The 12,050-nt window shown below is 44.6% G+C and overlaps 1 protein-coding gene across 1 annotated transcript in view; it reads left to right on the forward strand.

The window, feature by feature from the left end:
• The window catches only part of ATRN (attractin), a 143,774-nt gene that overhangs the window by 63,147 nt on the left and 68,577 nt on the right, over window positions 1-12,050 (forward strand). The window contains exons 13-19 of the mRNA XM_077782656.1: window positions 711-832; window positions 1,332-1,470; window positions 3,400-3,581; window positions 5,637-5,853; window positions 7,006-7,191; window positions 8,047-8,280; window positions 8,937-9,074. Coding sequence (XP_077638782.1) covers window positions 711-832; window positions 1,332-1,470; window positions 3,400-3,581; window positions 5,637-5,853; window positions 7,006-7,191; window positions 8,047-8,280; window positions 8,937-9,074 — 1,218 coding nt within the window. The remainder of the gene's footprint in view (window positions 1-710; window positions 833-1,331; window positions 1,471-3,399; window positions 3,582-5,636; window positions 5,854-7,005; window positions 7,192-8,046; window positions 8,281-8,936; window positions 9,075-12,050) is intronic.

Consider the following 12,050-nt stretch of genomic DNA (forward strand, 5'->3'; position numbering starts at 1 on the left):
CAGTTACTTTGCTGTTTTTGGCAGGGGGTTGGTGCCAGCTAATCTTTACGGTCCCTTCCAACCCAAACCATTCTGGGATTCTGTGTATAGAGGCAGATAAAATTAATTAATGTTTTAAGATCTGATCCTGTGTTTCCCCTTAGGATAATTTTAAACAACTTTATCCTAATACATTCATTGTACAACCCTTGATTCTATAACAGATGTTCAGCCTTTAATAATTGAATATAAACTGATGTAAGGGGGCACTGCCTTGCTGGGCTCCCAATGCACAGTAAATTTTCACTAAACACAGGCAATAAATAATTGGGAAGATGAATGAAAAGTTCAAACTTCACATGTAAATGCTCCACTTGAAAGCCAGGCTTGCAGGAAGATGGGCTTGTGCTGGGGGATGGCCACTGTCCCTGTGGATATCCTCTGGCGTCATTTCCCTGGGCATTAACGTGTCTTAGTTCATGTGCTTCCATGTTCAGTGCATTGTTTTCTGGTGGTGTGTTTTAGGGCTCCTTGGGCACTAAAAATGATTGCTGCTGTAAATAAAAGCAATTTGCTGTCAGTTCAAACACATGAAAGTACCTGATTTTAGTTGCCAACAGAAAACTACAGGCACTAGTATTTGGTTGTATCTTTTGCTGTAAATAATCAAGTTCTTAGAGCTCTGTCAGGAAATGCCTGGTTTTGGTCATGCAGGATTTTTTCTTTAATAGTTGTAGACAATGAAAAATGTGATCAGATTACAGACTGCTACAGCTGCACAGCCAACACAAACAGCTGTCAGTGGTGCTCTGACCAGTGTGTCCCAGCACACAACAACTGCACAGAGGAACAGGTAATGGCTCTTGACACTTCCCTAGTTTAAATTTACCCTTTGGAATAGCAAATGTCCATGTTTCCATCTGTCAGTGTTATGATCCCTGTTTTGTTATTCCCAGTACATATCTAGCTCGAAAGTGCTACATGTTTGTATTTTTTTCAATTTGATCCATGCATGGTATTTTACAATGAATTTAGGAGGATGGCTGTGGGCAGGGGAAGAGGTGGAGGTATGATTTTTCAGTAATCACATTTTGGGTTTGATATCAATAGGGTTTTCCCCAGAAAAAAACAAAATAGCCCTCTTGTAAAAGCTTTAGTACAGAAAACATGTTGGGCAGTATTCTGGGGGGATATCTTGGGTAACCAGTCCAGGCTGTGCCCAGTTCTACAGCTTTTGGGTATATGAATTGCTTTGTATAGCTGGACTGTGATATCTAGTGTTGTAATAATTGCTGTTATAAACCCACATGGCTGGATATCAGAAAAAATCTCACGTGTGCTATTTATTTTAGGTTCCTGTTACTCTCTATGAAAATTGTCCTAAGGATAACCCTGCCTATTACTGTAACAAAAAGACAAGTTGTAAAAGCTGTGCCATGGATCAAAACTGTCAGTGGGAACCTAGGAATCAGGAGTGCATTGCTTTGCCAGGTAGGTACTGGTGGCATAAACCAAATTCACCCACTCCAAAACTTGTTGCGAGTTTTTTAGAATTTTTGCTGGTTTTAACCCCAAATCTGTAATTTTTAGTGTTAAGATGGAGCAAATAGTGTTGTTTAATCATAATAGCTTTGGTATGAAATCTAATTTGTAGTAAATCCAGCAAGTCTGCTGGAATATTTTTCATTCCCAGTTGTCTGAAGAGGAGCATGCTCACTCATATAATTATTAGGCTGTATGTCATCTCTCCCTTTTCTTTTGATAAAAGCTGTTGATAATAGGCTTCTGCAAGATATTAGATTTAATAATGCATGCTATTTAATTTAGGAACTAAAATTATGCAAAAGCATAATGGCAAATACTGGACAAATGAGGCAAGTAAGACCTGAAGTGTTTAAGGAAAATTCTCCTATTAGAGTGTTTCCAGTGGAGCTCACAGGAGTTGGTTATTAGTTCCCTTGCAGTAACTTTTATTTTTTTAATCCAAATGACTGGGTGAGAAATACAGGATCTTCAGTGATTAACATTTCTAGGTAATAAAATATAGAGAAAGGGGAGCAAACCCATTAGACAGGACATTTTAATGGACATGGAAAGCCTTCCCCTAGGAATGGTAGGTCTGGACATGTCCAGGTCTGTTTGCAAGTCTGCAACAATTTAAAATCAAGGAGACTTTGAAGAAGAGCAATGAAAGTGAGAAAAACATCTTTTAGTTTTATTTGATATAGAAAAGGGTATGATCTGATCATATGTGTAAAAAGCTCATCTGAAAAATTGACACCTGAGAGCTTTTCCATCTGTTAATACTGAATTCACATTGGAAATGCCCATCAGGGTTTTTTCTGTAAGGGAAATAATTAGTCACAAAGTGTAAGGAGTTCTTCAGTAGTGGGGTTGTGCTCCAGTTGAAGCAGGGATTAATCCTGGAAGTTGGTACTGTGGACAGGATTAGCACAACTCATTCCTGCCAAATGGTCCCCTGACAACTGTGGTTGAATAATTGACTTCAAGACATCAACAAAATACAAATTCAGGATTTTTTCCCTCTTTCTCCTACAACAATTGTACTGTTGAATGTTGTAATAAATGCTTTGATTACAAACAAATACTGATATCAGACTTCAGCTCCCCTAAACAGATTTCCTTCTCCTCCAATATTGTTATGTATCAACACTTCTCTTAGAGGTACACCTCTAAGTTGTGCTGGTTTGGGATGGGGCTGTGGGTATTTCTTAGTGGTAGGATTCACAGAATCATTAAAGCTGGAAAATACCTCCACGATCATCATCACCAACCTCTGTCCTAGCCTCACTGTGGCCCTAAGCCACAGCACTAAGGGCTGCTTATTTTCTGAACACTTCCATGGGTGGGGACTCCACCACTGACTTGGGCAGCCCCTTTCAGTGCTTGGCAACACCTTCAGGGAAGAAATTTTCCCTATTATGCAACCTAAACCTCTCCTGGCACAACTTGAAGGCATTTCCCCTTCTCCCTGGGAGTAGAGCCTGACCCGCCCGGCTGTCCCCTCCTGGCAGGAGCTGTGCAGAGCCACAAGGTCCCCCCTGAGCCTCCTTTGCTCCAGGCTGAGCCCCTTCCCAGCTCCCTCAGGAACTCTCCAGCCCCTTCCCAGCTCCCTCAGGAACTCTCCAGCCCCTTGCCAGCTCCATTCCCTGCCCTGGCCAGCTCCAGCCCCTCCAGGGCTCTCCAGAGCTGCCCCAGCCCTGGAGGTGCCCCAGCAGTGCCAGCACAGGGATGGGCACTGCCCTGGCCCTGCTGCCACCCCAGAGCTAGCACAGCCCAGGGCCACTGGTCCCTTTCTCACCTGGGCTCATGTTTTTCAATGGTTCTTTCACTACCTTGATTGTTGTGAAGGTCACGTGCATCTCTGGGTTTAGTTTCTTTCCCCTCCTTGTCCCTCAGAAAACATCTGCGGAACAAACTGGCATTTGGTTGGCAACTCCTGCCTGAAGATCACCAACGCCAAGGAGAACTACGATCATGCCAAACTGTCCTGTAGGTCCAACGGTGCTTTACTGGCTTCTCTCACCACCCAGAAGAAGGTGGAATTTGTTCTGAAGGAGCTGCAGAAGATTCAGTCTTCAGTGAGTGCTTCTCTTGTCCGTCCCTTGTGTAATAAAGCTGTGGCTGTGGAGAAGTCCTTGCTGTAGTATTGTGTGCTCTGTGCACAACAGAAATGCCTCTTAACCAAAATCAAGTGATTTTCTTTCGAAATTCAGTGTACCCTCTGGGTGCTTCTGTGCTGAAACTGTAGAAAATGTAAATGGAAAGGAGAAGTATAAACACACAGTGCCTTAAAGAGATCACTTTCTGTGCTGGAATCACACTCGTATTTCCCGGGTGGAATACCAGACTGCAGCAAGAGCCCTCTGGTGACCTGTGCACAATATTTGATAAATAAAAGCCCCTTGGGGCCACTGGAGGTGTTTAATGTAAAGTGTTGAGATGTTTACTGCATGCAGAAAAGCAGCTGTTGGAAATGTCACCTTCTTATTCCACAGAGCCGCTTGGCTTGTTGGACGTTGTTTGGGTGTCATTTAGTGTTTTTCAGTCAGACCCAGGGAGAAGTGAACTGGAATTTTTGCCTCTTCCTGCATCAATGAAATAAATGCATATTTTTTTCCCATTGCTGGGAGAAGAAGGGAGATGTTATGGGCAGGTTGTGTAGGTGGTGCTACAGCCCTGACAAAGAAACATGCTTTGCCTCTCTTCTGAAATCCTGGATTAGCCTGGAAAGCTGCTGTGGCCTCGTGGCACATCAGAATAACAGCTCCTGGGTCCCAGAGGCCACTGTGGGAAGCATTTTCTCTAGAAAAAATGAGGCTGGAGGCAATAGGATTGTTTTTTTTCAAGGGAGAACATGCTTCAGTACTTAAGAGAAATATTCCCCTGTTAAAACAATAACATTCCCTGCCTTGGTTCCCTTTGTAATTTTAAAGGGGTGTTTCAACAATTACAGTGTTAGAGGGGAGTCAATTTAGCCAAGCAAAGGTATGGTGCAGTTGAAGCAAGGTTGTTCACCAAATCTTTTGTAAAATGAGGAAGCCAAGCCTGGGATACTGTAAAAAATATTCGATTCTGACAGTTCCAGGTGTTTCTGGATAGTCCAGGAGCTGAGTGTAGAGTAAATTTCTAAAGACACATGGTAACCCTTCCCTCATAGTGTTTAAATGTTTACACTGTGTAAACAAGAATTGTTAATTTACAGGGTTCTTTTTCCACCTACAGAGTCCTTTAAAAAGTGAGCCAAAAGACACTAGGAGCCTGTTTTAATGGATATTAGGATAGAATGCTTATATGTGAGAAAGTATCCTGGGCTGATCCCAGCATGGGCAGCAGGGGAGAAGGGCTCTGTCCCTGTGCCCTCAGGTGAGAGCTCACCTGCAGAGCTGCTCCTGCTCCTGGATCCCAGATCCAGGAGGACGTGGAGCTGCTGGAGACAGCCCAGAGGAGGCCCTGGAGCTGCTCCAGGGCTGGACCCCCTCTGCTCTGGAGCCAGGCTGGCAGAGCTGGGAATGTTCCCCTGGAGAAGGGAAAATTCCAGGGAATGCTCAGAGTCCCTGAAGGGGCTCCAGGAGAGCTGGAGAGGACCTGGGGACAAGGCCTGCAGGGACAGGACCCAGAGAATGGCTCCCATTGTCAGAGGGCAGGGCTGGATGGGATCTTGGGTATTAGGAATTGTTGCCTGGGAGGGAGGTGAGGCCCTGGCACAGGGTGCCCAGAGCAGCTGTGGCTGCCCCTGGATCCCTGGCAGTGCCCAAGATCAGGCTGGACATTGGGGCTTGGGGCACTGGTGGCTGTGCTGGGGGAGACTCTGCTTTGCAGTTGCTCCTTTTTCAAGTAAACTGTATGTAGATGTTTAGTAATAACAAGAAAATATGTTGGTGTTAGCATAATATGCTTTGTAACCCTGTTGCTGTTGGAAACTGCAGCTCTAGGGTATAAAAGTGCATAAAATCAGTTCGAAGTAGGTGATGTTTACTCATTTTAGCAATAAAACCACATATTATATTAACAGAGCTCAAATGCTCCTCCCCAAAATCAAACTGTGCCAACAAATAAATTGCAGTAGAAATAGTTGTCTTATAGCTTGTGGCCAGCAGCACTAATTTAAGTTTGACCTGCTCCTTTATTTCTAGCCCAAAACTTTGACTCCATGGGTTGGACTGAGGAAAATCAATGTGTCCTATTGGTGCTGGGAAGACATGTCTCCCTTCACCAACACCCTCGTGCAGTGGCTTCCCGATGAACCCAGTGATGCTGGTTTTTGTGGCTATTTAGCTGAGCCTTCCCAACAGGGATTGAAGGCAGCAACATGTATCAACGAGGTCAACGGCACTGTCTGTGAGAGGCCAGGTAACAGCAGCTGTCTGGTTGATTTATATTTCCTAGAGGGTAAAGTGAATGCAATTTATTACATTTTAAAGCACCTGCATCATGACTTTGCCAAAGAAAAATACTTCTGAACAAGTGTCTTGTGTATGTATTTCATGCAGGAAATACAAATTTTAAAAATAGCTCAACATTTACGCTGTTAACTGTAAAATATTTGAAGTACAGGATTTTAATTATTTTTTTCTTAATTATATACCTACATGTGACATTTAGGGTAATTATGGTATGGAGCATTCTCCTGTTTCAAAGAAATAAAAAATTAATAGTAACTTTCGGATTGAATTCCCCTTTTTTCCCTCCCCTGCTATGTAGCCAGAGGAGGATTTTATCAAAGTTTGAAATTAATTAGCCAAGACACTTTGGAGATACAAGGACTTTGAAAAAACAAGCTATTTGCTTTTGGGAGAAGTCTTCCAGCTTTGTTGAAACTGCATATCTTTTCAGATGGCTTGGTCTGTTAATTCTCCATTTTAGCCGATCATTTCTGAATACTAATTAGTGCCTCTTTACGTATTGGGGAAGTTGGAAGATTAAAAAAAATATTTTAAGTACACTGCACCAGTTGAAGTCATTCTTTGTGGAAGTGCAGGATGTGAATTCTGAATGTGGATCCTGAACTCAAAATTCCATATGTTTTCACTTGCAGCACTTCAGTTTAAGCTTTGTGCTGGTTTTTATGGTCTGAGAACAGTCATTTGAAGCAAAACTTAAAGCATTGGCTCAGACTAAAACAGATGAGTTAGTTCAGTGCTTGTTTGATGTCTGGAATTGATCAAATCACTTAAAGCGTGTGCCTGCCTGCTCACTTAAAACAGGGCACTTTGGGGTAGGGTACCCCACTTGGGGAGGGTAATAAGGAATGCATCTGCAGAACTGCAGAGAAAAAGAGACCAGAGACCACTGCTCCGTGCCCAGAGCAGCTGGGGCTGCCCTGGATCCCTGGCAGTGCCCGGGCCAGGCTGGACACAGACTGGGAGCAGCCTGGGACAGTGGGAGGGGTCCCTGCTGTGGCAGGGGAGGGATGGGATGGTCCTGACGGTCCCTTCCCCGCTGAAGGGTTGTTTCTGGAGATAGTTTGTATTGGAAGAGAACTGATGCTGTCCTCCCCTGCAGCCAACCACAGTGCTAAGCAGTGCCGCACGCCCTGCGCGCTGCGCGCCGCCTGCACCGAGTGCACCAGCGGCAGCTCCGAGTGTATGTGGTGCAGCAATATGCAGCAGTGCGTGGACTCCAACGCCTACGTGGCCTCCTTCCCCTACGGGCAGTGCATGGAGTGGTACACCATGAGCAGCTGTCCCCGTGAGTCTCTGCGCCTGCCTCGTGTGTTTTCCTTTCAAACTGGGTAAAGGGCCTAAAAACTTAAAACAAGTGAAGATGTAGAAATTATTCTATTTATGTTGAATTCTTTAGGAGCTGGGTGTGAGCAGGGGCATCACAAGTAGCTCAAAATGTTGCAAAATAAGAGATGAAGAAAAGGAATTTAAGGAACATCAAAGTATGAACTTCCCATATTGCCAGAGGTCAAAAGTTGGAGGAAGCATCAGGCAGGAGATGAGTAAGCTAAAATAATGGAAAACAAACTTTTTTTTTCTTTTTGAAGGCAAATATTGTCTATTTAAACATCAAAATAGAAAGTCTGCTTATCTTGCAACACCAAGAAGCCAGAAAATATTTTTCAAAGAAATATAAAACGTTTTTGTATATAAAGAGTTTGTCACCCCTAAAATCCAATCCCATTCGAGAAAGGAGGAGCTCAAGGGTGGAATTTTATTCTCATATTTGTATTCTATGTTTTTTGCCTCAGATAAATACTTGAAATAGTAGCATGTGATGCACAAATGTGGTCGGAAGAAGCTCTAAGTGGCTAAACTGGCTGGCGTGTAATGGTTCAAAAAACCTCTGTGTGTGTTGTGCTGTTTTGTAACTGATTGACTGTTGGAACCTTTGTTAATAGTTATTTTACATTCTGGAATAAATATGCTGATAAGAATGAACACGTTACTGTGAATATCAGAATAAATATTTCTAGATTTGATGAATAAATATTTTGGTGAGATTAAAATACAGTTATGGAATACATTCTGCATTTTTTGTGCCTATGTTTGACATGGTGGTTTATTCCACAATTTTGTATCTTGGTTTGGTTTTTTGTAGCTGAAAACTGCTCAGGCTACTGCACGTGTGCTCAGTGCCTGGAGCAGCCAGGCTGTGGGTGGTGCACGGATCCCAGCAACACCGGCAAGGGGAAGTGCATTGAGGGCTCCTATCGGGGGCCTGTCAGGATGCCGACCCCATCCACGCCAGGGAGACACAGCTTGGAGCCTGTTCTCAATGTCAGCATGTGTCCTGTGGAGAGCAGCTACAACTGGTCCTTTATCCAGTGTCCAGGTAAGCGAGCGGCGTTTAATTGTTCAATGTTTTGATTGAGTGCAAGGGGAGAGAGTTTTTAAGACTATTGTGGTGTCTTGTGTTCCCTCCTGTTAATGGAGGGAGGAGAAGAGCATGGAATATGTAAGTAGGAATTACACACTTGGAGATGGAAGGAGCTGTGAAGCAGCTGAGCTGCACAGGTTTATTGCATGAAGACATTATTATTTATTACTTGGGAGAAAGTTCTCCTTTCCCTACAAACCTTTACTGAGATTTTAACTTTGTTTGTTTATTTTAAGGCTGTTTAAAAGAAAGGCAGATCTTCCTTTGAAGGTTAAGTGTTAATAATGCTTAGGATGATTTTTAACTGATGTTTTTGACACAAAACCAGCACTACCCTCCCCATTCCTTGTAAATCCATCCCACCAGCAACTTCCAGTCCAATGTGCATGTAATGTTTTGCAGTTAAGTTTTCCGTGTGTTGCTCTAAATTCCATTTTTTGATATACACCTGTCTTTGGGCCCATGTATCGCTAGCAAGAGACGAGAACCTCTCAGGAAGGTGCATGAAATGGTTTCATTTGTCCTCTGCACAGAGCAGCCTCCTGAGGGTCTCCATGAGCTGTATTTGAGCAGCAGTACTCACAGTTTTCCTGTTTTCCTCTTTTGCACAGCCTGTCAGTGTAATGGGCACAGCAGGTGTGTGAACGAGAGCATTTGTGAGAAGTGTGAGAACCTGACCACGGGCAGGCACTGTGAGACCTGCATCTCGGGCTACTACGGGGACCCCACCAACGGGGGCACGTGCCAGCGTAAGTGCTGCCCCAGAGCTCCTGCACTGGGCTCCTCCGTTTCACTCTCTGCTCATTCCTCTGCTGTCTTAACTCAAATTATAACCTGAGAATTCATGTCTTCTTTCCTGCAAGCGAGGCTCAGTTCTTGTTGCTTCAACTCAAAGACACTCAAACTGCTGAGTGAAATTACTTTCACTGCATGTAAAGATGATTTTATAGCCTCCTTTTTAAACTTGGAATGACCATGGTGAAAAATGTCTGTATTTTAGTGTTTGATGATCCTGTTTTTAAAAGAAACAGTGTTGATCCAAATGTCTTGAACAAATTTCTGTTTATCTAAGTTTCAGCTTCAATTCCATTTGGTTAATGTGTTCCGTGTTTATAGTTAAAATTTTCTGCTTCATAAAGGCTTGCCATGTTTCACTGAGGACTTGGCTGGATTTCAGTTGAGGATTAGTAGCACCCTGTTAAAATTGCATTTCAGTTTGTAAAGTGCTTTGGGACTCTGGCACAAAGAACCATTTTCAGCTGTGCAAGATTCAGTTAACAAACTGGGAAAGTCTTCCTTGAAAGACCAATGAATTTAGTATTTGACAAATATATATGGAAGACTTTGAGTTTTGAACTGCAACCTTGTGGCATAGTTTTGAACTGCTGTGAATTTTTCAGTGCTGTGGCATGGGGAGACCAACAGTAAGCCAGAGACTAACTGTGAGAGTAGCAGATGTGAGGGGAGGTGCTGCTTAATCATAGAATCATGGAGTTGTTTGGGTTAGAAGGGACCTTGAAACTCGTCTCATTCCAATTCCCTGCAATGGCAGGGACACCTTCCACTGTCCCAGGTGCTCCCAGCCCCAGTGTCCAACCTGGTCTTGGGCTTGCCAGGGATCCAGGGGCAGCCACAGCTGCTCTGGGCACCCTGTGCCAGGGCCTGCCCGCCCTCCCAGGGAACAATTCCTAATTCCCAATATCCTGTTCATCCCTGCCCCCTGGCAGTGGGAGCCATTCCCTGGCTCCTGTCCCTCTGTCCCTTGTCCCCAGTCCCTCTCCAGCTCTCCTGGAGCCCCTTCAGGGACTCTGAGCATTCCCTGGAAATTTCCTTTCTCCAGGGGAACATTCCCAGCTCTGCCACCTTGGCTCCAGAGCAGAGGGGCTCCAGCCCAGGAGCAGCTCCAGGGCCTCCTCTGGGCTCTCTCCGGCAGCTCCATGTCCTCCTGCTGTTGGCCTCAGGGCTGGGGCAGCTCTGCAGGTGAGCTCTCACCTGAGGGCACAGGGACAGAGCCCTTCTCCCCTGCTGCCCATGCTGGGATCAGTCCAGGGCTGGGGGGCTCTGGCTGGGTCATGTCCAGCCCTCACCCAGCAGCACCCCCAGGTTCTTCTCCCCAGGGCTGCTCTCCAGCCATTCCCCACCCATCCTGTGTTTGTGCTCTGGCTTGCTCCAACCCCGTGTAGGACCTCGCACTTGGCCTGCGTAACTTCACAAGGTTCACACCGTCCCATGTCCCTGATCTGTCCAGGTGCCCTTTGGTGCTATCCAGGGACTGTTGGAGGCCATCTAGGTCCATCTGGATGTCTCCCCTCCCCTCCAGCATGCTGATATTACCAGTTTGTTGTCACCAGCAAACTTGCTTTGGGTCCTCAGTCCCACAGCCCCTGTCACCAGCACAGATGTTAAACAGCCCCAGTTTATTTTAGTGGAATACAGTGAGGTGGAATGGGACAATTAGATACAATGATGGAAAATGTAGAATAAAAATAACATTGTTCAGAGCAGTGTCAGTACTTCTGTGAAATGAGTGTGGGTGGTTTGTGGCCAGCCTGGAAGAATGAAGTGGAGGTGACCAATGAGTAGACATTGAAGACTTTTTATTGCTTTTTCCAAATGTGGTAGCAATCCAGTAGAAAAGTCTTTGATATTAATTTAGGATGTTTATTGGGTGTAGTGGTTACCTTTTGGGTGAACATGAGGATCAGTAGCTGGAGCATGGAGTCCTGTTTCCTCAGGAGAAGGGAGGTGGTGATAGTTGGGGCTATGAAGAACTTCCCAATGGACAGATTCGAAGAAGGGGATCAAAAACTCACAGGGATACAGGTGCCTCCCTTAGAGCAAAGGGATATGGAATTCCAACAGACAGCACAGTGACAAGGGTTCAGAGGAGAAGGTGCATCCCTGACTCTTGATTTCACAACATTATCTGCCAGATAAACTACTGCTGACACTCATAAACTCATTTCAGGTGAAGATACTTCGAAATGCTCTAAAGTTTACTTGAATGTAATGAATAAATTGAGGCTGAGTTGCCTGAGAAAATACAGAATTCTACCCTGAGCTTTAAGTTTTAATCACTGGATCACAACGTGCCTGTTAGTAGGTGTCGTTTTTCCATGCGTGTGGAAGTGGAGAGTAAGTTCCTTTGGACTCTTGTGCATGAGGATTGTCCCAGTATAGTTTGTTGTTGAGATAATGAATGACAGACTGAAATCATCCAGATGCCTGAAAAAGAAATTAGAAAATGTGTAGAGAGATTATGGAACAGTGTTCGTTCCTTATCTGATGGAACCAGTAGCTCATGTCAGAAGTGCTGTGCTCTCAAGTGCTTTGGACCCAGGTTTTTAATTTGCTGTGAATTTTACTGGGAAGCGGAAAGAATGAGGGAAGTAGGAACCTGGGCAGAAAGACTGAGGTGGATTGGGAAAGGGAAAACAAGAGCAAATCACCCTATCTGATGCAGCCAGGCTGACTTCCGCCTATTAGTAATTTTTGCTGGGTGAAAACCTTTCCAGAGGGGAATTCTTCAGCTAAGGATTGGCTGATGGGTAGCAGAGCTAGCTCCTGTTTTCTCCCTGCTCTTAGCTGTGGTCGCTCCATCCTTTCCCATTTATGATGTGCTGATTTCACTCTTTTTGTGCATTTGTGAGCAATACTTAGTGCTGCTCTGTTTTTAGAGCCCTTGGTCACAGCCATGCTGCAGACTATTGTTATACACTCCAGCC

The sequence above is a fragment of the Lonchura striata genome, chromosome 4 (genome assembly GCF_046129695.1).
Source record: "Lonchura striata isolate bLonStr1 chromosome 4, bLonStr1.mat, whole genome shotgun sequence".
Classification (NCBI taxonomy): domain Eukaryota; kingdom Metazoa; phylum Chordata; class Aves; order Passeriformes; family Estrildidae; genus Lonchura; species Lonchura striata.